Source organism: Notechis scutatus, chromosome 12 (assembly GCF_049901735.1).
Source record: "Notechis scutatus isolate UNSWTSFEM ecotype Mainland chromosome 12, rNotScu1.2, whole genome shotgun sequence".
Taxonomy (NCBI): Eukaryota; Metazoa; Chordata; class Lepidosauria; order Squamata; family Elapidae; genus Notechis; species Notechis scutatus.
This window is the reverse complement of record NC_142020.1, coordinates 13,008,484-13,035,614: the sequence shown is the minus strand read 5'-3', so window position 1 is coordinate 13,035,614 and position 27,131 is coordinate 13,008,484. Positions and strand designations below refer to the sequence as shown.

General features: G+C 42.1%; 1 protein-coding gene across 7 annotated transcripts in view; it reads right to left on the bottom strand.

Annotated features, from left to right (window-relative positions):
• Positions 1 to 331: 331 nt before the first annotated feature.
• Positions 332 to 27,131, bottom strand: part of EEF2K (eukaryotic elongation factor 2 kinase) — a 37,628-nt gene continuing 10,828 nt past the window's right edge. The window contains exons 3-20 of one of the 7 annotated variants that reach the window (XM_087942157.1): positions 26,705 to 26,755; positions 23,725 to 23,825; positions 20,274 to 20,334; positions 19,895 to 19,932; positions 18,889 to 19,060; positions 17,834 to 17,983; positions 17,593 to 17,725; positions 15,875 to 16,002; positions 15,405 to 15,606; positions 14,017 to 14,084; positions 12,736 to 12,813; positions 11,004 to 11,066; positions 10,806 to 10,847; positions 8,864 to 8,998; positions 7,782 to 7,970; positions 6,840 to 6,964; positions 4,969 to 5,147; positions 332 to 4,209 (exon numbers count right to left, since the gene is read on the bottom strand). In XM_087942157.1, the coding sequence (XP_087798283.1) occupies positions 4,100 to 4,209; positions 4,969 to 5,147; positions 6,840 to 6,964; positions 7,782 to 7,970; positions 8,864 to 8,998; positions 10,806 to 10,847; positions 11,004 to 11,066; positions 12,736 to 12,813; positions 14,017 to 14,084; positions 15,405 to 15,606; positions 15,875 to 16,002; positions 17,593 to 17,725; positions 17,834 to 17,983; positions 18,889 to 19,060; positions 19,895 to 19,932; positions 20,274 to 20,334; positions 23,725 to 23,825; positions 26,705 to 26,755 (2,025 nt within the window). In that variant the 3' untranslated portion in view covers positions 332 to 4,099. The remainder of the gene's footprint in view (positions 4,210 to 4,968; positions 5,148 to 6,839; positions 6,965 to 7,781; positions 7,971 to 8,863; positions 8,999 to 10,805; positions 10,848 to 11,003; positions 11,067 to 12,735; positions 12,814 to 14,016; positions 14,085 to 15,404; positions 15,607 to 15,874; positions 16,003 to 17,592; positions 17,726 to 17,833; positions 17,984 to 18,888; positions 19,061 to 19,894; positions 19,933 to 20,273; positions 20,335 to 23,724; positions 23,826 to 26,704; positions 26,756 to 27,131) is intronic. The other 6 variants (XM_026689315.2, XM_087942158.1, XM_087942159.1 and 3 more) reach the window with 6 other exon arrangements.

Here is a 27,131-nt window from a genome sequence, read left to right as displayed (position 1 = left end):
TTTTATTTTTCTAGAAGACACTCAAACTGCAGGTTGTAACTCTCCTGTAGATTTAAAACCCCGCTGTCCGCAAATTCTCATAACATATATTAAACTCCATTTACAATTTCTTGCCCAGCCCGAACACAGGAAATGATTCATTTTACTCGGGAAGGGAAGGGAAAATTGCAGATTATTTCATCGTTCTAAGAAGCCATGAGACTGTAAAGTTTGAGAACATCTGCCCTAAAATACAATGTTTCCCAAACTCCAACTGCAAATAAATTCAAGAACGTAAATATGGTCAATCCGTAATGGCGAAGACCCCCCAAATAAAGATGCAGACAAAATCCATCCTTGAGAAAGTTTATTGAAAACATATCACAGCATTTTCTGCCCTTTTTTTTTTTTTGCAGGGCAATGTAAACATAATTCACAAGACTTGAACTTTTAAAATTCTCTATGCCACCAGCTCAGCCCCTCTGCTATAATGCTTGTTAAGCCATCATCTAATGTTTGCTACTATTCCTTACTTACAGAGGCTCAGCGTGTAGCACTGCTCAAAATACTACATCGCTGTTTTAAAAGATTCATCAATCCGTTGAGCAAATAGAAATTAGCAGAAGCTTGTCAGTCAAATCCAGGACAAGTCTATCTATCTTGGGATTTGCCAATCTTTTTGCTGGACAGAGGTAGTAGTAAAAGCATGCAGCTAAGGCAGGGTGCAGAAGGAAATGGAATTAATTGACCATCAGATTGAAAAGCAAAATACAATCCAAGGCAGGGAACCATGGGATTTACCAGGAAATGCCAATTCCATCCTTCACCACTAGTCCTGCCACTGGGGATTTAGGTCCAATAGCAAGAGTAGATTCGATTCCAGATCCCTTTTTAATAGATTGGAAAGCAAAACAGAAAACTCCCTTCTTGGATTTAGCAAAGAAATGTGATCTCTACCATCTTGGATCCAGAAAAAAGATCTCGTATAGAACCCGAAGGCCAAATCAGAAATGTTTTTTTATAGATAAAAATCAAGACGCTACAGAGAAAGTTTGAAGTTCTTGAATTCTGGCAGACAATGATTTTATCTATCTGCAGGGATTCTGTATTGATAGAAATCAGTCCTTTTGAACTACCACGGACAGTTCAGATGTAAATTAAACACCTTATTGTCTGCTTTTCAAGAGTTTGGCCATGGGGATGTGGTTAGGGGCATTCTCTAGCAACCATACACACGAGCAGATCAAATAATTCTGGTTTCAGAAGTATATGTTAACAATTAATTGCATAGACAGACAAGCCAGATGAAGCCCTACAATTTTGCAGAATGCAATGTAAAGATGGCAAACTCTACTCTGGGCAAGCTTAAGCATTCCTGAACTCTGGACTTCAGAATATATTTTTCAAGTAAAGAGAAGTGAAACTGTAATCCTGACATTTCCAAATAAACAATTTTTTTCCTCTAAAATTGCCCATTTTATTGATTGTTCTTGGAAGAAGCGAAGAACTTATACATATGTACGATGACATCATCAAGAGCTTACACATATGTATAATGACATGTATCTTTTTTGTTATACTTTTGCTTTACTATATATGTATATAGTAAATATATATGAATGCACTTGTTGAAATAACCTGTCAGAAGTATGGCCAAACCACTTCTGTTGCTTTTAAGGACTATTGTTTCTTGACTCAAAAGCTTCCTGTTCACTAGCTGTTTATTAAAACTTATTCAACAGTTGAGGGCATAATGACCTTAATGGATCCATGTTATTGTCTGCAGGACAGCAAAATTTACATATGTACTTCCTGCTGTTATGTGGCAGAGTAGACATTCACACAAAATAAAAGGAAACCTTTAATTAACCATACACCTCTCACCTGCCTCTAGATAAGCAGCCAAATTCTTCTTAAGTTAGCAATGCTTTTGAGCAGTAAGTTGAAAATAGCAAAAATGTTTGGCCCTCAAGTAAATGCAAAACACGAAGTGCAACATGGCTTTTTCCATTTCTCCTCCCTGGATATACAATATCCATTTTTCATGTCTACCAATTTTTCTCTGCAGAAGTATTCTTATTTATTACAAGTACATTCCTACCGACCTCCAAAATTCCAGGACTGTATCTAAGTTATTTGGAAATACAAGTTTTCTCTTATCAGAATTCCAGCTTGAACATAAAAATGAACCATCAAGAAAATCGGTATAAAATGGCATTCAAGCAAATAGGTCTTAAAGCTGCAGCAAGGAACATCCAGGAAACAAAACAAAATAAAATAAAAGGCTACCACTACTTAAAAAAAACTAGTAAGATGTCTTGAGATGAATTTGGTTTTGTTTATACAATGATAAGTATCTGTTCGAGATGAGCAAAGAATGCTATTGGTTTTAAAGATTTTTTTTTAATTGCTAAAAAATGCTTCTGCATCTGTGGATATAGGAGGAGATAAAGCAATTTCCAGCTAATTTCCTTAAAAGGTTATAATTCTGTAGGACAGCTAGAATGCACTGTTGTTGTTTTTTACAGATTCAGCTGCAAAACTCAGTGTCTTTAATGAGTAAGGAGTTGCTCAAAATGACTCAAGTTTGGTTAGGTCAAGAACCAGCAAAAGGTCAATCGAGACACACCCGCAGATTCCTAGGAAATTTTTAGTCGATCACCAAGAATTTCTAGTCTTGGCCAAGCTTGGTTGCTGCTCAATGCTTTCTTCCAAAGCCTCAGTATTTCTCCTCTGTAAAATGGGCGCGCCCACGCTTGCTTAGAAACTGGCTTTTGCTCTGCTCTGTTTTAGAAAGAGATGCATGAATCCTCAAAGGCGTTTTAGTATTGTCTACATCAAGTGTTTCGCAGCTAGATGCGTGGATGTCAACTCCCAGAATTCTACAATCAGCCAAGCTGGCTGGGGAATTCTGGGAGTTGAAGTCTGCACCCCTTAAAGTGGTCAAGGTTGAAAAACACTGGTCTAGAATGCTAGAAACCCAAATGATGACCTTGATCAGGGTCAAGAAAAAGAATCAGTGGTCCAGATAAAGGATCAGGCTAATGTAATTTCCTGCTTCCTCTTTAGCGGTCCTGCCATTTTATTTCGGATTTGACTACTTCATTTTCAAAGATCGTTTGAGTTGCATTGGCATTTGCTGTGCCGGATTGCTAGTTGACTCTACATAAAAACACAACAGCAGCTGCTGCTATGGATTAGCAGGACTAATCGGCAATTCCATTAATCGGCGTCTCTGAAGCAATTCAATTTTAAATCTCCATTTTAGCAGCAAGCTCATATTGGCTCAGGGATGAAGTCAGCTAAACCTCCTTTACAGGACTGATGTAAGCGTAACAAAAAGTACAGCAGTAAACCCTCTGAAGCTAGAACAGAGCATTAGAGAATAGAACAGACTAACAGAGTTGGAAGGGACCTTGGAGGTCTTCTAGTCCAACCCCCTGCCTAGGCAGGAAATCTTACACCACAAGGAGAGATTCAACCTTGAAATAAGGAGAAACTTTCTGACAGTGAGAACAATCAACCAATGGAACGGAAGTTGCCTTCGGAAGTTGTGGGAGCTTCATCCACTCTGAACTGTTCAGCAAATAAACATGCAGAACAAAATAAAATCTCATTTATAGACAAAAAAAAACCAAAAACATTCTGGAGAATGAGGCCAGCAAGCCAGGCAAGAGACCTACAAGAATGAATCTCCTAGCAAAACACGGAGGATCTATGTGACCTCTTCCAAATTTTTGTTTTTGTCTTTAAAAAAAAAAAATCTGACTTGGAAAATTGCACAAAAGAAAAAAAATATATTGAGAGAGGAATCAGAACTGCATTCCATCACCACATACAGAAGATTTGGAGTCTGCCAAATGAGACCTGAATAAGAAGTTTTTTTTTAAAAAAACCACATGTTAAAGAGAAGATCAGTTCCCACTGTCCCCTCCAATTTCAGAATCCTACGGATAAAAGCAGAGAAGAAATATAGATATATATATATATAAAAGTCTCTTTTTCTCTCTCCTGGTTCTCCATAAAGCTTCAGAACAAAATATTTTTTTCTTTTTTTAAATTATTAAAAAGGGTCTCTGTATCGAAATATACAAGGAAAGAGAGGGCCTTTTGCTGTTTTTCATTCTTCCATCATGGCCCAAACCTCTTCGGCTTTCTGGTAGTACTGGTTGGCTAGCCGGCCTTTCATCGCTTGCATAGCATCTTCGGCGGCTTCCGTGTAAAGATCTCCTGGAAGAGAGAAGGACAGGTAAAGACTCAATCCAATCCTGGGGTCACATACCTAAGACCTGTTCTGACCTAGGCTTTACAAAATCACGGAGCAGACTCCTCGTCCCGTCAAAACCCCTTTTGGTTAGCTAAAATGTGAATTCCTATCATTCACATCCAGCAAAATCCCGGCAAAAAAGTCTTTCAAGGGTGAATTACAAGCACAGACCTTATCAGGCTTGGAGAGTTGCCAGCCCGATAGCTCCCAAATGCAACGCTGCACCAGAAAAATATTTGGCAAGGAGTCACGAATAAATCTTCACCCTAATTAAATGAACTTATTGTCTCCTGCAAACACCATTCCCCTTTTGTTCCTCTTTTATTCCCTCTCGGAGAGGCCATTCAACCATCCACTTGTGCCTTTATTCCCAAGTTGAACCTTGTTCCTTAGCTATTCCCTTCTCCTGGCAGCTCTGTGCATGCGCACATTGGGAACAGGCTCCAACTATTCTTCTGCCTCACTGATCTCCGACTCTGAAGGCAGCTGATAACTGTTGGGCGGCCCTGGCCCCATTTCTGCCTCTGACTCCATGACTGGCCCATGTTCCTCCCCAACCTCCTCACTGTACGAGTCTACCGCCAGCTCCTCTGGCTGCTGGCGGGCCACAACAAGACCCCTGGCCATGGGGTCTCATGGGACCCTGGGCCAAATGGCCACGTGCAAAGAATTTCAGAGGCTGGAATTCCCACAGGGAAGCCAAGAACAAGCCTGCTTCATACCTGACCTCTGCAGATCCTGGTCCAACTTAAATCCTCCCATCATCAGCATCTCTGCCTCTTTGGCAAGGAGGAGATAACGCGGTTCATCCTGAGTGCCGTCATACTCGCCCCCTTCATCATAATCGGTCATGTTCAAAGCTTTGTCGTACCAATGCAGAGCTTCTTTCCAATCCTGCTCTCTGTGGAAAACAAAAGAACCCAATATGAACATCTCCAGAAGCGCAACGGATGGAGTGAATGTGGCTTTAAGAGCAGGGCCAGCTTTTAAGACTTGTGGACTTCAACTACTACTAGCCATACTTCCTAAGGAATTCTGGGAGTTGAAGTCCGCAAGTCAGTTATACAGTGTGTGTCGGTTGGTCCATCTTTCTTGTGCACAATATCAATTGTCTTTCTCTCTTAAATTTAAATAATTTATATTCATGTTATGTTAATCAACTTTCCATGTCGTGTTATATTATTATTACATCATCATTAGAGTATAATTGCAAGTTTGCATTATACCTTTTTGAGCAAATCTCAATTTTTACTGGCTCTAATTCATATTATAATTCATTCCATAATAATCCATTCTAACATATCGTTATCATTGTACTATAGTTACTATTATATTTCTATTATAATGTATTTCATTTTCCTATTTTCCTGCCTAACCATTGATAAAATAAATCCCATATTTTATAATATTCTTTCTCTTCTTGCTCTCTAATGGCCAAAGTCAATCTACTCAAGTCTGCAAAGTCTGCAAGTCGCCAAGTTTGGAATCCCCTGCTTTAGCAAACTGTAGTAGCTTTTGTCGTAGGTTATGTCAGCCTTCAAGATTCCTTTCCTTTCCTTCGCATCTTTCGGCTGCCATAGTAACGGGGTGGTGGGGGTGGTGAATTATTTGGGCTTTGTGTATGTGGGAAATGTGCTGGAGGTTTAGAGAATGAACTGTATAACTTGGGGGGAAACTTTATTGTTTATGCTTAACTTGCTTGCTTACTGCGCAGGTGCAACTCCTTATCAAAATAGGCCAAGGTCAATGGGAAGATTCCTACATCATCACCTGAAGATGCCCCACAGGACCTTATACACAACTTCAATTGGATGGACAGTTTGAACTATTGTGGGTGGAAACGTTGCCATCACTTTGTATATGTGATTTTTCACGCGCAGTTCCTCCGATTCAGAATTCTTTTGATGCTACCACTTGATTTCCAGGAAAAAAGTTGTCTTTTCTCTATATAATGGAGTCTAAGCGTTTCTTTCTTGGATTTTGAATGGAGGTTAAATGTTTTGGGTTACAAGTCAGGCCCTCTGCCCCGTACAGCTTATGCGCCGGAGTCAAATTCCTTGTGGGTCCAATCACTCTTGACCAATAAAGAGAACCGAACAGAACAGCGAGGTTGGAAGGGAGCTTCAAGGTCTTCTAGTCCACCCCCCCTGCTCAGACAGAAAGCCCTATGCTGGTAGTCTTCGACTTATGACTGCAATTGAGTCCCGAAATTTAGGTGGCTAAGTGAAAGATTTGTCAAATGAGTTTTGCCCTATTTTATCACCTTTCTTGCCACAGCTGTTAAGCCACTGTTAAGTTAATAAACCTGGTTGTTAAGTGAATCTGGCTTCCCCCATGGACTTTGCTTTGTTAGAGAGTCACAAAAGTTGATCGTGTGACATCACAACTGATCATATGACAACACAACCGGTTGCCAAGCATCTGAGTTTTGATCACGTGATCATGGAGATGCTGCTGCGGTCATCAATGTGAAAAACGGCCGTAATTTTTTTCCCCAGCGCCCTTGTAACTTTGCACAGTCCACTAAATGAACTGTTGCAAGTCGAGGACTACCTGTATAGAGGTGATCCACTCTTTAACCCTGCAAGAGTACCTGTCTGGCGCCAGGTTCACGCCCGTATCGTAAGCTCTTGCAACAAGAATCATGGAAGGACGGTCGCCAGCTTCGGCTGCTCGGCGCAAATATTCAAAGCCCTTGATTCTGTTTTGCTTTGTGTCCTGAGGAAGACATGGAAATGCGGGGAAGAAAAAAGAATGGCCAATAAAGGAGAATAATTTGTAGTTCAGGGTTGAAATGAGGGGTCCTTGGTGCTCTCTGAGCTTGGTGGTTTTCTTCCAGACCTTTCGTGGCCCAACTAGGGAACATCATCAGTGCTAGAAGGGAGTGGGGTTTGTGGGTGGAGAAGGAGAAGAGGAAGAAAAAGGGGGAGGAAGAGGAGAAGGAAGTGGAGGAAGAGGAGGAGAGGAAAAAGAGAAGGGGAGGAAGAGGTCAGGAGGAAGAGGACTATGAGGTCCTTGGTGCTCTCTGACCTTGGTGGTTTTCTTCCAGACCTTTCATGGCCCAACTAGGGAACATCATCAGTGCTAGAAGGGAGTGGGGTTTGTGGAGAGGACGAGGAGGGGAATACGTAGAAAGGAAGAGGAGGAAAAGGAGAAGACAGCAGGAGGAGGAGGAGGAATAATTTGTGGTCTTTGGTGCTCTCTGAGCTTGGGTGTTTTCTTGCAGACATTTCATGACCCAACTAGGTGACATCATCAGGGCTAAAATGGAGTTGGGCTTGTGGAGAGGAGGAGGAGGAGGAGGAAGAGGAGAAGGAAGAGAAGGAGGAGGAAGAGAAGGAGGAGGACTGAGGGATCCTTGGTGCACTGAACTTGGTGGTTCTCTTGCTGACGTTTCATTACCCAAACTAGGTAACATCATCAATGCTGATGAAGAAAAAAATAACGTGTGGATCCTTGCAACCCAACTGTCTCACCTAGCCCCATAAATTTTGGGCTCACTTGTGGTCATAAGTCAAGGACTGCCTGTCATTACCTGTAGAAGGACCTCTGCGAGGATGTGATGAGGTAGCTGAGAATACATGAGGCCCAGCCCTACGATGGCCTCCAGCTCTCCACACTCGGCTGCGTGTTCCAGATGGAAGAGAGCTGAATCTTGGTCCCACACCTGATCCTTCTCGCAAAATCGGCCAGCTTCGTGGTAACGAACCATGGCCAGGTGAACCTAATTGAGAGGAGGGGGGAAAGGCCGTAACGGTACGTAGGAAAGACCATGGGAGACAGATTAACAAGAGTTGGAAGGCCCCTTGTAGGTCATCTAGTCCAACCCCCCGCCCAAACAGGAGACCCTACACCAGTTCTGAGAGATAGCCGTCCAGTCTCTTCTTGAAAGCCTCCAGGGATGAAGCTCCCATAACCTCCAAAGGCAACTTCTGTTCAAATTTCTCCTTATTTCCAGGTTGAATCTCTCCTGGATCAGTTTCCACCCATTATTCCTTGTCTGGCCTTCAGGTGCCTTGGAAAATAGCTTGACCCCTTCCTCCTCTCTGTGGCAGCCCCTCAAATATTGGAAGACGGCTCTCCTGTCTCCCCTGGTCCTTCTCTTCACTAGTCATGCCCAGTTCCTGCAACCGTTCTTCATAGGTTTTAATCTCCTCATCATCCTGGTTGCTCTTCTCTGCACTCTTTCTGGAGTCTCAACATCTTTACTACTACTACTACTACTACTACTACTACTACTACTACTACTATTATTATTATTATTATTAATATTAATATTATTTAATCTTTAGTGAGATTCACAGCCTTTGGGGCTGGTTGATAACTCAACAGCTCGAGTCCTAACCAAGGACCTAGGAATTGTTAAGGTAGCATCGGAGGATATAAGCTGTTCCAAGCTGTTGTTGTTGTTATTATTATTATTGCACTTTCTTCTCTTTACACATCTCAATTATCTTTAACAGTACTGAGACACCTTTGTTACAAATACACATTTCCATACATTTCTAATTATTCATCTACATCAACATCTTTTTTATAGTGTGGTGACCAAAACTGAATGCAGTACTCTAGATGCTGCTTAGGGGACGATTAGATAAGAGGTAGCTTAGCCCTCACCTTCCCAAGGATGGACTTTCCAATCTTCTTCTCCAGCTCCAGGCCGTTGAGTCTCTGAACTTCTACCGCAACACAAGAAGGTCGGTGAATGTGAACTCGGGCGGCGTTGTAGAGATTCCATTTCTCCACGCTGACCTGGAAGTAGGAAAGTCCATCAGGTCTTGGAGATTCTCAATCATCCAAGTTACGATTGTCCCAAAGGTGCTTTTCCAACAAGACAACTTGGACTTTCTCCCCTTGAAAATGTTTCGCTTCTCATTCAGAACTGAAGAATCTTCATGGATGAGAAAGAAGCAAGACGTTTTCAAGGGAAAAAAGCCCCAAGAAAGTTCACTTGCCTTTTTGGAAAAGCACCTTTGGTTCTGTCTGAAGAGTTAGAGAAAGAAAGCGAAGAAAGAACCAAAAGATCTTCACATCTTCACCCTCTACGCTCTTCTCACTGAGCTTCTTCACAATCTACTGCTGAAGTCCAGCAGCAGAAGACTTATCTGGCCAAAAAATGGCTCCATGGTGGAACCCCAAAACTTCTTTTGTAAGTTAAAAAAAACCTTTCACACTGAAATCTTAACAGAGCTTTTCTCAGCCATGGACCACATACACACATCACGTAAGCTGTAGCTTGTTAAGTTAAGCCAGACTGTCTGAATTCACCATGAACTGACCTTCTGTGAACCTTACTAAGTAGACCAGATCAGAAAAATCAATTCTAGCAAAAAACCACAACTATACTTTACTGAGATTGGCTAGAACTCTGCATTTCTCAACCTCAACCAACTTTTAAGATGCATGGACTTCAACTCCCAGAATCCCCCAGCCAGCTAGCCAGGAAGCCAGGACAGTATCCTTAAAGATCTTCACACCTGTGCATGCACACATTGATACGCCTGCAGCGAGCGCAAGGAGACACGAACACACTGAGAGCACGCTTCACACCGGACACGTCAAAAGGGAGAGAGTGAAAAACTCTTCCCAGTACATAAAATTTTTCAATAGAATAGACAAAATGTGCATTGCGACATCACGAGTTCTGCTCCTTAGGAACATCACAATAATGCCCCATGGAAGGAGGGAGATTGTTTTGTGACAACGCAACACATATTTTATCCTTCCCTTCCCTGCAAGCATCCCTGAACAAGTCTGTATTTTGAAGGAAAGAAATGTGCTTTTGACAGCTTAAGTATTTAAACGCATTCTCACATTTAGGTACATGGTAGCAGTGGTGAGATTCAATTATTATTTTTTACTATCAGTGCCGTGGGCATGGCTTGGTGGGCGTAAAATCCCCATCCTTCCCCACTCCAGAGGAAGGATACTGTAAAAACTTCACTCCCTCCCCACCCCCGCTAACCTGCTTTCCAGCTCCGTTCTCCTGTGCAGGGCAACAAAAGGAGACCTAGCCGATCAGCTGGGACTTGGGACGCGGAGAATAGATGGGCGCTCACCAGTGGTGGGATTCAATTTTTTTACTACCGGTTCTGTGGGCGTGGCTTGGTAGGCATGATGTGGCTGGGTGGGCGTGGCAGGGGAAGGTTACTGCAAAAATCCCATTCCCTCCCCACCCCACTAACCTGCTTTCCAGTTCTGTTCTCCTGTGCAGGGCAACCAAAGGAGACCCAGCCAATCAGCTGGGACTCAATGGGAGGCAGAGAAGAGATGGGGTTGGCGGGGCCAGTCAGAGGCGGCATTTGCCGGTTCTCCGAACTACTCAAAATTTCCGCTGCCGGCTCTCCAGAACTGGTCAGAACCGGCTGAAGACCACCTCTGCATGGTAGGGAGTTCTCAAAGGAGCTAATATGGCCACTCTGGGCTACAACTTTAAAAACATGTAAAAACCACAATGCTGGAGCACACGTTCTGGAGTTGTTTGCCAAGAGCCCAAAACAGGCGAAGAGAAGAACAAGCCAAAAAACCCAGAGATAGAATAAAATCCATGCAGAATCACCCTTTGGTTCCTGAAACTCGGTTTAGCGGTCTCTCTATTTCTCTAATTGGAAAGAGAAAGAATTAAACAGGGGAGAAGAAAGAGGCATAAACCACGGAGAAAGATTCTTCAGCAAATCAGGGAAAAATATGCAGCTTTGGTGAGCAGGTCATCTGGTACAAAGCAAACCCAATTGGGGGGAAAATCAGATTTATTTACCCGAGCAGAACTTCCCAAGCTGTCTTCATCAGATTCGTGTCTCCGGTTGCAGTTAGGATGGCCCTGAGTCGAAAGGGGGAAAAAAAAAAAGAACAATTTAATTCAGGTTTGGATGAAAAGCAATTTCTAAAAGCTTCATTTTCTGGGGTGGGGGGGAGTTGGCCCAGTGTCAGGAAGAGATTAAATTAAAAAATAGGTAAGTTAAGTATTTAAAGCAGGGGTCCCCAAACTTGGCCATTTTAAGACTTGTGGACTTCAACTCCCAGAATTTTGGAAGTTAAAGAATTCTGGGAGTTGAAGTCCACAAGTCATAAAGTTGCCAAGTTTGGAGACCTCTGATTTAAAGGATTTAAACAGACATTTTTATTCTTGACCAAAAATTTTTTTATTTCAATCTGCGTATAACAACAATACATTAACAGTGTGGCATCAGTATATCGTACATCTCTCATTGCATTATATTCATATTAATTCATACTTCTTCAATATTTATTTTCAACCTTACTCTCTCCAAATGCCTACCACCATATCAATTAAACATACCTAATAATTCCATTAAACAGACATTTTTGTGTTCCTATTTTTAAGCCAGGCCATAGAAAAACACTCAAAGCACTGAGAAATGCTGTTTTTTTAATCCCCTTGTATGGATTTTGTCCTGTATTACTTTGTACAGAGAAAGCAGCATAAAAAACACCGATACAGTGTGGTTATTTCACCCCTGTAATTTCAGAGAACACTCCACAGGTTATGGAAACTGCTGATCTAACCTCCTTCCTTACAGGTAGCCCTCAACCTATGGCCACAACTGAGCCCAAAATTTTGGTTGCTAAATGAGATAATTGTTAAGTGAGTTTTGCTCCATTGAACGACCTTTCCTTGCCAGACTTAAGCAAACTGCTGTAGTTGTTAAGTTAGACACAAGGTTGTTAAGTTAATCTGGCTTCCCCATTGTCAGGCTGCAAAAGAGGACCATGTGACCTTGAGACACAGCAACCATCATAAGTACGAACCAGTTGCCAAGCCTGAATTTTGATCACATGAATTTTGATCACATGATCCCAGGGATGCTGCAATGGTCATATAAGTGTGAAAAGCATTCATAAGTGTCAGGATTCTGGCAGTTACCCCAATTAAATCATAAGTCTCGAGCCAAACTTCCAAAACTTCAAAGGATTTATTGGAAGTCAACATGTCGGCATGACCTGGGCGTAGCCGACTCTGAGAAGTTTTATAGTTGCCAATAAGTCACTTTTTTCAGTGCCATTCAAATGGTCGCTCAATCATCATCTCCTTTTAATGACCTCATAATCCCTTGTGGGGTGGAGTTTGGGCAACTACATGGAGCTAACAGAGTGTTTATTGGTGTTTACTGGCTGGATGCCCTTCCTGTCACCAGCGTGGAGTTTTGTCAGCAGATACATTCTCATTGTGCCCAGAGAGAGAAATATCTGCCTTTACCTAGGATCAAACTCACAGCCTCCTGATTGTGAGGCGAGAGATCCACCTCTAGGCCATTGTACCACTCCAAATAGTTACTAAATGAATGGCTGTAAATCAAGAACTAACTCTACAGGAATTTGGGGACGGTGATGTCTACGCAGACTAAATGCAATGAATTATCTTCTGCTGAGAAGTCAAGTCAGGAGCTCCATCCAATTGCAAATTGCATCATGTATTTCAAAATATATCAAGGATCAGGGTATGAAATTTGGAAAAAAAAAAAAAACACCTTTTCCCGGTGATCCATGTCTTCGTGATCGCTCCTTTTCTCACTGGGGCACCCACTGTCCCCTCCATTTTCAGAATCCTAAGGATAAAAAACAGAGGAGGAAAAATAAGAGTTCTTATCCTTATTTTATAGATGGAACTTCATCCTTCTTGAAGAGTCCTATCCAGCTGAGAACGGTATTATAAATCCTTGTGGTTTGGGGTCCTCCAACCCAAATTAGGAACTTGTAAAACATTCCTACACTTGTTTCCAAGTTGCCATAAGAAAGGGGGGAGAAGAGGCTGGAGAAGATACGGCAAATGAACTTAGAAGCACATTCCAGCTTTATCTTAAAAAAAGATTGTAGCTAAACTACTGAAGCTTTTGCCCGGGAAAAACTTTAATTGGAGAATGTGATGGATGACACCTAGCCTGTGTGCTTAATTGGAAAAACTGGTTTATGGCACACCCAGGGGGGAGGGGAGGAGCAAGGTCACAGGTGACTGCAATTAGGTATGCCAGAATCAGCTTCATGCAGGTCATGCCAGCATGTCGCTCCTAAAGGATTCTTTGAAGTTTGGCTCAAGGCTCATGATTTCATTAGGGCGATCGCTGGAATCCTGACAGAAGCAAGATTTAAAACAGAGAGGGGGACTCAGCTCTGCCCTTCTAGATTATGATGGGAGATTTTGCCCAGGAATATCTGAAGGATGCAGAAGCTTTTGTCTTCTTCTGTTGGGAAGGACAATCAAAGCAGTTCTGGTCCTTCTGGAGATGATGGAACTTATTCTCCACTCACTGAGTAATGGAAACTCAAGAGGAGAGAAATATCTGAACATCACCAATGGAGAGAAAGGTCTGTCTTGATACCACACTACAGTAGAGGTCTCCAAATTTGACATCTTTAAGACTTGTGGACTTCAACTGGTTAAGCACGGTTAACTTCTAACAACTGGTTAATTTCTACTATAAACATGGCTGACAGGAATTCTGGGAGTTGAAGTCCACAGGTCTTGCCAGTTTTGGAGACCCTCTGCAAAACTAGAGCATCTTAGGAGGTTAAAAAAATAAAGTTAATACCACTTGGTGTTGTTTTTTTTCATCAACCCAATGGTTGCTTCCTCCAGGGCCCTAAACCATGACTTGCTTCAACCACCATTGAATGAGCAAATTACAGTTGTGTGGTTGACAAAAACCCTGCCTTGTAAGCACCAGAGCCTGGATGTACGCAGTCTAAACCCAACCCAATCTCTTTAGGGCCGAGCGTAACGTATGAATCCAGGTAGGTCTTCAGGAACGTACCCGCTGATTATCAAGGCCTTCGTGGTCTTTGTGAACCAAGTTGTCGACTTCATTGAAGACAGGCCAATCTAGGTCAAAACAAACAAGGATTTCGCTCTTTTAAACAAGGAAGTTGTCAGCTTTGGAATCCTTATTAAAAGCTGCCACACAGCGGTGGAGGATGGAAGCTAACTATTGTTGTTTCAATAGACAAAATAGAGGGGAAAATGCCAAGGTCATTCTCTATCGCAGTAGCAAGAATTAGAGCACGAGGTTGATTAGTACATGTGATTTATGATGGAGAGAAAGGGGTGGAGGAAGGCTGAGTCTTTTGGGTGCCATGTTCCTGTTCTAATAAATTACTTTGGGATTATGCCTGTCTCGGAGTCGTTGATTGGAATGGATAATTCATGGAACCCTCACAGATGTCATGGAACAGTTGTTAAGTCACCTTTTTTTAGCCCTGTCGTAACTTCAAGCTGTCAGCAAATTATACTACCTGAGACTTCTCAGGAAACAACTGAATGAAAAACTGCTGGTGACTTCCCGCACACCCTTGCCCCTCCCACACATGGGCGCCAGATACCCGATCAGCTGTTGGGCGGGTGGCGTGCATATGCACAGTAGACTTGCTCTGGGCAAGGGCTCATCCGCTGGCAGTAATGGCTCTGCGTGCCACTTCCGGCATAGGTTTGCTATCCCTGGCCTATACCATTCCAGATAAGTGACTGTCTATAGTCTCTTCTTAAAAGCCTCCAGTGGTGGAATAACACAACTTCTGGTGGCAAGCTGTTCCACCGGTTAATTGTCCTCACTGTTAGGAAGTTTCTCCTTAATTCCAGGCTGCTTCTAGAACCAGCAGCCCCACCCAGGGGGTGGGATTCTACAGGTTCGCACCTATTCACTAGAACCGGTTGTTAACATTCTCAGCACTTCGGAGAACCGATTGTTAGAAGAAATTACTGGCCTAATCCTGTAAGGAAGGCAGGAAGGAAACATTCTGGTGTTGCTTACAGAAGCTGCCTCTCCGTTAATCCTTGTTACATTCTTGGCAGGACTGGACTTCCTGTCTCAGGAACCTCTCTGGAGTTTTTTTTCCCTCCTTTGCTGGTACTTTGCTTGTGTGGAGTGACCATTCAAAGTTACAATGGCACTGAAAAAAGTGACTTATGACCATTTTTCACACTTATAACTGTTGCAGCATCCCCACAGTCATGAGAGGCCAGGTGAGGAGATGTGTGCCTCGATGTGAGTGATAGAGTTGGCCACGCCCAGCCAGTCACATGACCACAAAGCCACACCCACCCACTAAGCCACGCCCACAGAACCAGTTGTTAAAAATTTTGAATCCCACCCCTGGCCCCACCCCACAATAACTGATGAAAAAAAAAAACCATCTGGGCACTTACGAAGACCCTCCATCTTTTGGCTGTGAGGTGTGGCTGAAGACGGTGAGGACGGCAAGGAGTCGAACGCCATGTCGCTCATGCTTTCATCCCCTGAGTTTTCAGAAAGACGGGAAAGGAGAGGGGGGCGGCTGCCGGAGACGGTTCGCACCCGGCTACTGCCACACTTCTCTTCCGTGCCCCGCACAACAGTCTGAGCCAATTCCTGGACAGAGAAACACAAAACCTCAGCCAGGAACTTGCCTCAGTAAACGGGTCTCTGCTGAAACAGCAGGAGGCTTGCTTGCCTGTTCAAATGGTGCAAAATTTAATTTAGTGCAATTTATTAAATCAATATCACGTCACTTATAATGTGAGCCAAGCTTCAGTTCGAACAATGCAACCATTTTGAGGCGTTCGTGAACCAAACCGCCTTCACAAAATGGCCCCCAGCAGTTCCTGGGATTCGAAGCTCCTTTGCCGCCAATACTTACAAGTAGTTTGCTACTACGAAATAAGGCGTCCTTCTCTTTGGAGGAGAGATCAAAAGGCATCAGCCCCATACTTTGACAAATCTGGTTGCAGGAATGAGAATGGAAGAACAAGGCCATCCCCCGCACACCTAGGACAGGTAGAGAACCATCCATAGAAAGAATGAGAAATTGTTTCGAGGTGCAAAGCCTTACATGGAAGCCTAACGATTTTTCTCAAAGTCAAGATCCATTCAGACAAACCAGCCATCAACAGACACATAGAGATTAACCACATGTACACATCATTTAAAGGAGGCGATGAAAACAAAAAAGACTAGAAAACACCTTCTCCAGCAACCAATATACTAGAATAAGCAGGGATGAACACCAGACAAACAATCAAACAGAAAACAATACCCTATTCAAGGAACTGCCAAGGGAGAAAGCCACACACCCCAACCAACATTAGCAGGGCAGGCTACTATAAACAAGGAGCACACCCCACATCCCCTTGCACTGATGTTACGTAGACAGATAATGAAACAGATAACGAGCCAACAACCAAACTTAAGATGCACCAAGGACTCCCCAATAGCATCGCAATGCAGGCAGTCCTCCACTTCTGACCACAACTGAGCCCCAAACTTCCGTTGCTAAGTGAGACATTTCTTGAGTTTTGCCCCATTTTACGAGCTTTCTCGCCACAGTTAAGTGAATCACTGGAATTGTTAAGTTAATAATACGGTTGTTAGGTGAATGTGGCTTCCCCACTGACTTTGCTTGCAAAAGGGGATCACGTGACCGTCATAAGTATGAGTTGCCGAGTGTCTGAATTTTCATCAGGTGACCCTGGAGATGCTGCAATGGTTGCAAGGGTGGGAAACAATCGCACGTCACTCTTTTCAGTGCCATTGTAACTTCGAACCATCACTAAATAAACTGTGATAAATTGAGGACCTCTTGATGTCACTCATTCTCATCAGCACCTGGACCCACATTTAAAGATTGTTCCTTCCAAGGATGGATGTTGTTGTGGTTTGTGAAGAGGGCAGCGGAATCGGACAGTGGGGAAGAACGGGGACCAGTCCGGGAGTCTGGGGAGGACTCAGATGAGGGTCCTGTGTCCAATGCAGAGATGGGGCCAGGACCATCTGGGAGTTGTGTGCTGACTCCGAAGCCTCCAGAACCTGATAGCAGCGAGGCAGAGGAGCAAGAGGAGCCTGTTCCCAGTGCGCATATGTGCAGAGCTGCCAGAAGGCAAGAGCACTGAGACAAAAGGGGCAACTCGGGTGTAAGGCTTGGAGGTGACTGCTCCTCCCCTAAGGTATAAAGGACAGGCCAAGGAGATGAAACCTTTGCAGGAAGCAAAGTCGTTTGTTCTGTTCGGATTAATCCTTGAAGCTCTGTGTGGACTTTGTACTTCGGCTGGTTTTTTATAATTCATTTGGCCCTCTAGTTGTTGGCAGCAATTCAAAAGAGAGAAAGGCGGGTGCTTATCTCGAGGGACTGTTTGGGACTCATTACCGGCTGGGAATGCACATAATTCCCAGCGCAGAAATAAAACAAGAGTTGTTTTAACTAAGCGTGTGCTTAATTACGGTCTCGGGAAGCCTTGGTCAGAACAAGAAGTCTCCCAGAGCTGAAGCTGTTCCCCTTTTCCAATCAAGCAACTTTCCCCAACCCCCGCAGAAGTTAAGCCGCCCCCAAGGACAAACAATCGCTCTGTTGTTGTTTTTTACCGAGATTCCCGTCTCCAAAATCCGTGCCGCTCTCAGTATGGATCTGAGGATCTGTGTACAGGTCTCCAACCCCTTGGATGTCCACGATGATCAGCTGGTGTCCGGAGCGTTCAAAGGTGAAATGGCTGAAGGCCTGCAAAGAGAACAGATGTTGCATCAGGCCAATGGGAACCTTAACCTTACCAAATAGGCTCTTAAGGTCACCCATCCCCTGCTGAATGGCCAGGAAAGGAAGTCCTACCTGTGGGGTCAGACGGATGTTGTCGTCTCGTACGAATCCCGAGTTCGAATTGTACTTGATGTACTTCCCCTCGATGTAATGTTCCAGATGGTAAAGAGGTCGCCCCGGTCTATTCTTCATTTCAATTATGCAGGTCTGGACAATATCTACCTAAGGAAAAGAAAGAGGAAGAGAAATAACTGACAGAGAAGGGGAGAGGGGGAAACACGCACGATTTTGAACCTTCTGGCCTTCACTAGTTCTCTCCAAGATTCTTTAACAGAGTTGGAAGGGACCTTGTAGGTCATCTAGCCCAACCCCCCAGCCCAAGCAGGAAACCCTACACCATTTCTGACAGATGGCAGTCCAATCTCTTCTTGAAAGCCTCCAGGGATGAAGCTCCCACAACTTCCCTATGGCAACTTCAGTTCCATGGGTTGATTGTTCTCGCTGTCAGAAAATTTCTCCTTATTTCTAGGTTGAATCTCTCCTTGATCAGTTTCCATCCATTATTCCTTGTCTGGCCTTTGGGGTGTCTTGGAAAATAGCTTGACCCCTTCCTCCTCTTTGTGGCAGCCCCTCAAATATTGGAAGACTGCTATCATGTCACCCCCTGGTCCTTCTCTTCCTTAGACTAGACATACCAAATTCCTGCCACTATTTCTCCTTAGTTCCAGGTTGCTTCTCTCCTTGATTATTCATCCGTTGCTTCTTGTTCTGCCTTCAGGTGCTTTGGAGAATAGCTTGACCCCCTCCTCCTCTCTGTGGCAGCCCCCCAAATATTGGAACACTGCTCCCATGTTTCCCCTGGTCCTTCTCTTCACTAGACTAGCCATGCCCAGTTCCTGCAATCGTTCTTCGTGTGTTTTAGCCTCCAATCCCCTCATTATCCTGGTTGCTCTTCTCTGCACTCTTTTCTAGAATCTCGACATCTTTTCTATAACGTGGTGACCAAACCTGGATGCAGTACTCTAGGTGTGGTCTTACTAAGGCTCTGCAGAGTGGTATTAGTACCTCCCTTGATCTTGATTGTATCCCTCTGTTAATGCAACATAGGATTCCGCACCAGGAGGTACCTGCTTGGGAGGTTTATGGCGGTTATATTCTTCTCCCCATAACTTGGCTTCCATCTGCAGCCGCACATCCTCAAAATAGACTGCCCGGTCGACCGTCTCGATGTACCGCTTTGCCACGTAATTAAAGGCCCCTTTCCAATTCTGCATGTGCAGAAAATTGGACAGCTTTTTCCTAAAAAAAAAAAAAAAAAAGACAAGAGAGAAACAAATGTCCAGTGAAGCTAGGATGCTATGGAAATAGCAGATGTTTTAAGAGTCCTTTGTAAATGTCCTGCCCTCAGGTGCTTTGGAGAATAGCTTGACTCCCTCTTCTTTGGGGCAGCCCCTGAGATATTGGACTACTATCATGTCTTCCCTAGCCCTTCTTTTCATTAAACTAGACATACCCAGTTCCTGCAACCGTTCATGTGTTTTATCCTCCAGTCCCTTAAAATCTTTTGTTGCTCTTCTCTGCACTCTTTCTAGAGTCTCAACATCTTCTTATATACATCATTTTTTAAAAAAAACCAATGCTTTAATTCCCCGGGTTAGTGAATTAATGTACAAGTGCTGGAAATTAGTCTCTATATGAAAAGATTATAGTATATTTAAAATTAAGAGGGAATGGTTACAGATATTATGCACAAGAAATATACATCAAGAGACACACTGTATAAATTGAAAGGAGGTTTTATGTAGTTTTATGTTTATGTTTGTTGTTGTAAAATAAAAAAATATATAAAAAAAGATTCTAGTATAAATAGAATATCCACCACCATTTGTTTCATCTCCAGGAATTGCCTAATTTCACAGAGAGTAAGAGGGTGTGATTTTCCGCTTATTTTGCAATGAGTGAAAAGCTTTCGCTCCAGAAAGCAACTTATTGGCCCTTCATTCTTTCCTTGGCACCAGGTTTCCTATCTTGATTGAAACCTCAAGAATAAACTGAGGTGAATTAAAACAAGAAAATGGAGCTTTTTTTTTTTTTTTCAAAATCACGGAGGTCTAGAAATAACTGCATACTTACGTCCGGAAGCATTCACGCATCGCTCCTCGGCCAAAAGGCTAGAAAAACAAAACAGAGGTTATTACAAGTAGTCCTCAATTTACAAGCCATTCACTTATGACCATCCAGAATTACAATGCTACTGAAAAAAGTGACTCTTGACCATCCTTGCTCTTACGACCGTCACTGCATCCCCATGGTCACATGACCGAAATTTGGGCAACGGGCATCTATTTATGATGGTTGCAGAGTCCTGGAGTCATACGATCTCAATCTGATAGCTTTGGGTAAGCAAAGTCAATGGCGGAAGCCGGATTTGCTTCATGACCACACGATTCATTTAATGACCATGGTGATTCGCTTAACAACCAGAGCCAAAAAAGAAGTCTGCACTTCTTACCTGTGCAGCCATTTTGATCAAGACTTCGTCTTCGACCCATTCTCCAGTAACGGCATTGTACCTGCCGGGTTTAAAAGGAAAGAAAATTTAAAAGGACCGCCTTATTAAAATGCAAAAAGAGAGGAATATATTATATTCCACTGCACGGCCCTAAATTCTTGTTTCTTATTGTTTTCACAGGTTGTTAACCACCTAGAGTTGCATCTGCCAGGTGGATGATCCTATCAGTTAAATGAATAAATAATTTGAGACAGGTGTGTGAATCCACACTGCCTCAGTGCAGCTTTCTCCCACCCAAAGCACCCTGTAAAGATAAACTATAACTCCTGTCAGCCCATCCAGCTTACCCAACCAACTTCTGACAGCAAAACGATGGTTTTATAGGGAAAAACAGCCTGAAAAAAAAAAAATCTAAGCCTTGTGGGATTCCCTACCATTACTCTTCACAACACAATGTCTGTGTTCACACAAACACTACTCTACTGTTTGATTTCCCAGCCTGCACATAGTTAATAGCAAAGAGGGGGGGAAAATACAACGTCAAGGTTCAGATCAATGTTTTAGTCTTGGCTCTGCTTAACCACTGCTTGCTGATCCCATCTGAATTAGTTGATTGATTTATTAAATTTATAAACCCTCTATTTCACTGTCAACAGCAACTCTGGGTGGCTTAGAATATGATAAAAAGGTTAAAAAAAAAGATAACACGAAACTGTTAGTGTAAAATTAAGAGGATTAAATAAGAAACTAATCCAATTAGCTGTGGTTCACGCCACGTATCACATTACAAATCAGTGTTTTTTCAAACTTGGCAACTGTAATTTTTTTTTTAAATAAGGTGAAAAAGAACCGAGGGGGGAAAAAATCAAATCACAGCTACATCAACCCCAGATCTTGTAAAGCAATAAATCAGAAACGACTAGCGAAGCCTTAAATAAATGCTTCCCTTCTGGAAAGCAAGGAACACGAGAAAAACGTGTCTGTTTACACCAGGGATTTTGCTCCAGTCAAAGGTTAGCCTGGCGTCTGCACATTCTCCACGCTTCCCTTTGCTCCTTTGGATATTTTTTTTTTAAGGTTGGGATGGGGATAAAGCTCCCGTTCTGGCTTTGCTGAACGTGGTTGCACCCAAGAGGGAGAAAATATAAAGTCCTATTTTGAGAAGAGCGCAGAGGCCAAAACTAATAATAGCTTGGAAGAAAAAAATCTTTCCAAACATTTTTTTCCCTTATTTGAATACTTCCAAAGAGCAACTTGCTGGCTTATCTTCACGATTTGGGAGACAAAAGAAAAACGGATTTAGGAATAGGGAGAAAAAATTCTAAGAAAATTCTAAACGAGACGAGAATCGGGTCTAAAAATCCATCGTGCAACTGGATCTTTTTTTGAGCTTTTCAGAAATTGAATACAGATAGTTCTTCACATAGGATTATAGTAGAGCCAGCCCATTGCAGCTGTATATTGTGATGTTGCAAAACAGATTGGTCATGTGACTGACCCAATTTTACTATAAATTTTGGGGTAGCATTAAGCAAACACAGCGATCTTTAACCAAACCAATGGTTTGCTATGGGGCGCAGCGGTTTGGCCAAAACCCAAAAGTTTCATAAAGCTTTATTATTATTTTTTAAATTATTTTCCAAATTACACATCTCTATTTACATTTTAACTGTATTGTGCATAGATATTACATATATTTACATTTATTTCTATATATTAATCCTTATTCCTATGTTCTATCCACTTATACCATTTATCCCATACCGCATAGTATTCTGATTCCTCCTTGCCTGTTAGTTCTATTGTAATCTCAGCACTTCCTAATATTTTTCATATTAACACCTCTTCGGATGGTATGTTTTCTAATTTCCAACTCTGTGCAAAAACTATCCTCGCTGCTGTTATTATATGCAATATGATGTATTGGATTTGTTTACTAAATTTCCCTTTAACTATTCCCAATAGGAATAGTTCAGGTTTAAATTCTATTTGATGTTCTGTTATCTCCTGTAGCCATTTTTGTACTTTCATCTAATATTTTCTGGCTTTGGGGCACTGCCACCACATATGAAAAAATGTTCCATCTTTCTGCTTTATTTTTTTTTTATAAAATTTCCCAATTACTGAGAAACAAGTTTAACCTTTTTATACAGCCCAGAGTAACCTTTGCAGCTAGTTGTGAAGCTCAGCTTGGATGCAACAAGGCTAGGCTAGAATTCCCTTTTGGTGCCTTATGTTTGGCTCTAGCTGCTGGGATATGTAGTTGAACCATTTTTGGAGGGTGGCCAATTTTCAGTCTCTTTTGACACCCCACCCACTCCCTGTGCACCCAGATTTTAAACATCACAACTTACAGATGTTTGTCATTACTAGACTAGACTAAACTGGAGTAAAGGTTTAACTGGAATGGAATGGACTGAAATAGAATATAGAATAGAATGCAGAACAGAATGCACAATAGATAGATAGATAGATAGATAGATAGATAGATAGATAGATAGATAGATAGATAGATAGATGCATACAGAGAGAGAGAGAGAGAGAGAGAGAGAGAGAAGAAAGAAGAAAGAAAGAAAGAAAGAAAGAAAGAAAGAAAGAAAGAAAGAAAGAAAAAAAGAAAGAAAGAAAGAAAGAAAGAAAGAAAGAAAGAAAGAAAGAAAGAAAGAAAGAAAGACCGACCCTTGGCCAAGTGTGATTGGACACACAAGGAATTTGTCTTGGTGCAAATGCTCTCAGTGTATATAAAAAGAAAAGATACATTTGTCAAGAGTCAAGAATCATCAGGTACAACACTTAATAATAGTCATAGAGTACAGCAATCAAATCATACTAGGAAACAGTCAATAAAAATCATTAGGATACAAGCAACAAGGTTACAGTCATTGAATAGAACAGAATATAGAATAGACAATAGAATATAGAATAAAACAGAATAATAGAATGCAGAATAGAATAATAGAAATGTTATTGTCCCTTTAAATGTACACTAATCAGCATACATTAAAATGAAATTTCGTTCCACTCAGCTCTCAAAAGATAACCATATACCTAGATATACCTACACACACACACACACACACACACACACCTATACACACAAACGATGCAAGCAGGAATGATTAAGAGTTCAGGAGATAAGCACTAAGATGCGTTCCCTGCTTCTGGATAATAATAGGATTAACTCCAATCCAGGCACCCGATTAAGTAATAGGGAATGAAATGATAACCCGTTTTGCTAATTTGATTTTGGTATCTGATATCTTCCTTTAGGCGGTTACGTCTCCTGATCCCTTTCTCCTTTCCAACAATATCACAACCTTAAAAAGTGGGAGAAGAGAAATAGCCAAGGGACTGTTGATTTTAATAAACTATTTTTTTTTAATGCACCAGGGGAGCAAAAGTAGAAATTCTTCAGCCTCAAATCTCTGGCGTGCAGGAAATATCGACTGACCTGTAGCGGGTGACGTTTTCCATTTTGATGTCTTCCAGGTGAAATTCAGCCCAGGGGTCAGGCATGTGCTTAGCTTTCTCAACTGCATGCTTCCATGCTTCCTGCAAAGGTCAAAACTATTAGGTGAGTTATTTATATAAAGTGCTTTCAGGCAATCTGTACTCTGCAGAAATTCCCCCTCGGATTAAATTCACAGTCCTGATTCTGTTGGTTAAGTTTCCATGGTTCAGATACAGGTAGTCCTTAACTTATTACAGTTCACTTAGTGAGTGTTCAAAGTTACAATGGCACTGAAGAAAAATAATTTATGACCTTTTTTTCCACATTTATGACCGTGGCAGCATCCCCATTATTTTATTGAGGCTTGACAACTGATTCACATTTACGACAATTGCAGTGTCCTGGGAATCCCTTTCGCGACCTTCTGACAAGCAAACTCAATGGGGAAAAGCAGATTCACAATGACCAGGAGAGTAATTTAACCACTGCAGCGCTTCCCTTTAACAACAGGGGCAAGAAAAGTTGTAAAAAATGGAGCAAAACCCACTTAACGAATTTCTCACTTTAGCAACATCAATGTTGGGCTCAATTGGCATCGTAAGTTGCGGACTACCTGTATTATGCTAATCCACAAACCCTGGTTTAATCAATCAAACAGGCTGGGCTTGTGCTTGATAAGTGGTAAGGTTGATTTAATGCAACACGTAAACCCGGTCAAGATTTCGATCACATTTGGACCTAGAGACCTTCTGGTCCAGGAAAAAACATAAGTCTAGAGACCTTCTGGTCATCGTTTGGCCCGTTTGAACTGACCATATGGTGTAGATCAGAGGTGTCCAATCCTGTTGACTTTAAGACAGGGGTCCCCAAACTTGGCAACTTTAAGACGTGGACTTCAACTCCCAGAATTCTGGAAGTTGAAGAATTCTGGAAGTTGAAGAATTCTGGAAGTTGAAGAATTTTGGAAGTTGAAGTCCACAAGTCTTAAAGTTGCCAAGTTTGGGGACGTCTGCTTTAAGAGTTGTGAACTTCAACTTCCAGAATTCCCTATCCAGCAAGGAGATTTGCAACCAAGCCACTAAATTACATTGTGTGAACAGAGCCAAGGTGAAAATCACACTTTGAAAAAAAAACTTTCCATTATATTTTTGGAGGTTAATTACATTAATTAATGTAAGTTAATTACATTAAGAGCCACGGTGGCACAGTAGTTAAGAGTGCAGTACTGCAGCCTACTTCTGCTGATTAGCAGCTGCCTGCAATTTGGCAGTTCGAATCTCACCAGGCTCAAGGTTGACTCAGCCTCCTGTCCTTCCAAGGTGGGTAAAATGAGGACCCAGATTGTTGGGGACAAGAGGCTGACTCTGTATACCACTTAGAGAGGGCTGGAAAGCGGTATATAAGACTGAGTGCTATTGCTATTAATTCCATATTTATTTGCAATACCTGTTTTTTTCCACTCTTTGGGGAAACAAAACAGAACAGTAAATAAGTTCCCTCCACTGGAAATTCTTTTGTTTAAAAATGGATTTTATTCCTCCTTTCTCTATTATTCACTGCTGATTCATAGACTCCAGCTATTTCTGTTTCGCTCAATAAAATACGGATATCACTGGAGCAAAGGAGGGACACGTTTAAAATTTATTTTGCAAAACTCAGCCCTCGAGTAAGAAAAATGTGTGCTGAAAATGTTAATGCAAATAGAAAGAATGCATGGGATGAAGCAGGGTGTGTGTGTGTGTGTGAAGTGGAATCCAGAAGTTGGGCATCTGGACAGTCCAAAAACTGCACAGAAGTACAATGATAAATGAGAGAAGAGACACTCAGTGCATTAAATCACATGCAAATATTTTTTTTCCTTGCACAAAATAATATTTTTGTTTCTTCTACTTCTACTTGGTTGGGTCTCTTCCAGCAAAAAGCCTCATCAGTTGACCTTGGACTTCTTTACTTAGTTTAGCACTCTTTGTTTCTTTAAAAAAATAAATATACAGTGAAACTGGAACAGGCTTTTCGTGTCCAAACAGAAACCACACCAACATCCCACAAGCATCACCAAAGCAGCAAACACTTAAAAACATAAAGCCCCCAAACCTACACAGTGGCAAGAATTCAGGCAGATGTTAGTACGAAAGAGAGGTGGTTAAAAATATCACAACTCTAGAGCCATCACTTTTCTAAGTCATTACAAAATGCCAGGATAGGAAAGACAGCTTGGTGTAGCTGTTAAGGTGCTGGTTTAGATACTAGGAAATGGTGAATTCTAGTTCTGCGGTTAGGCACAAAGCCAGCTGGGTGACTTTGGGCCAATCACCAGGAGGTGGTGAGTTCGAGTTCTGCCTCTGCCATGAAAGCCAGCTGGGTGACCCCGCCTCTCTCTCTCTCAGCCCAACCTACCTCACAGGGTTGTTGTTCTGGTGGGACAAACAGGAGGAAGGAATATTGTGTGTATTTTCCGCCTTCAGTTATAAAAACAATAAAGGTGGGATATAAATAAATAAAAATATTTTGCTCAAGGAAGTTTAAATGTTACTTTTATTTGATACGATCCCCCTCCAAAGAGGTTGTCAGATCCTATTTATTCCATGTTGGCTTAAAAAGCCAGATCTGGGCTTTTGAAATGAGCTGGTGGGTACCCCAAAAATGAGAAGCAAAAAGTCAAGAGGGGGGGGAAAAAAAGAGAGAAAAGGGATTTTGTATCATTTCCACGTCAGTTTCATTCAAGGAAATAAGCCTGGTCTGGTCTCTCTCTAATCAGGTCCACCCTTCTGTCTTGTTAAGATATCCACCCAGTCACTTGTGGCGAGATGGGCGGTCATATAAACGGTTTAAATAAAGTAACTGAAAAATTTTAATAAATGACAGGCTTTGGGGAGAGTGTTCCCAAACTGGAGTGGATAACATGAAGACGATGTGAAATGTAAAACATGTGTTTATTAGAGTCTGGTGGGGAAAAGGAGGGGATCTGGGGTTGACCTACCCGTCCACGGTCAGTCTGAGCGCTGCCCTTAGGGGGGTGCTGAGTCCCATTCTGAAGGACACAGACAAGACACAATTACTGAACGACACAGCAAAACAAGACAAGCCAACATGGTTATCGCAGCTACCGAAAAAGTCACCTTGCCACTATGATCCCAATCGCTCCTTCCCTCTTCTTCCCAATTTGACAGAGATATTATCGTCAATACAGACCCTTTTACCTAACAGTTATCTCTATCTTAACAATATTTTTTGCAAAAAAAATAGAAATCTTGACTTTTTTTTTTTGCAAGAAGGGCACAGTGCAAGCAAAAAATATTCAGGAGCATCAGTCGATTCTGCTCGGACAAACATTTGTGGCTGAAAGTAAAGCGTGCAAAATCCATACTCAGGTTATGTCCTCGCTGGCCAGGTCACCTGTACGTTTC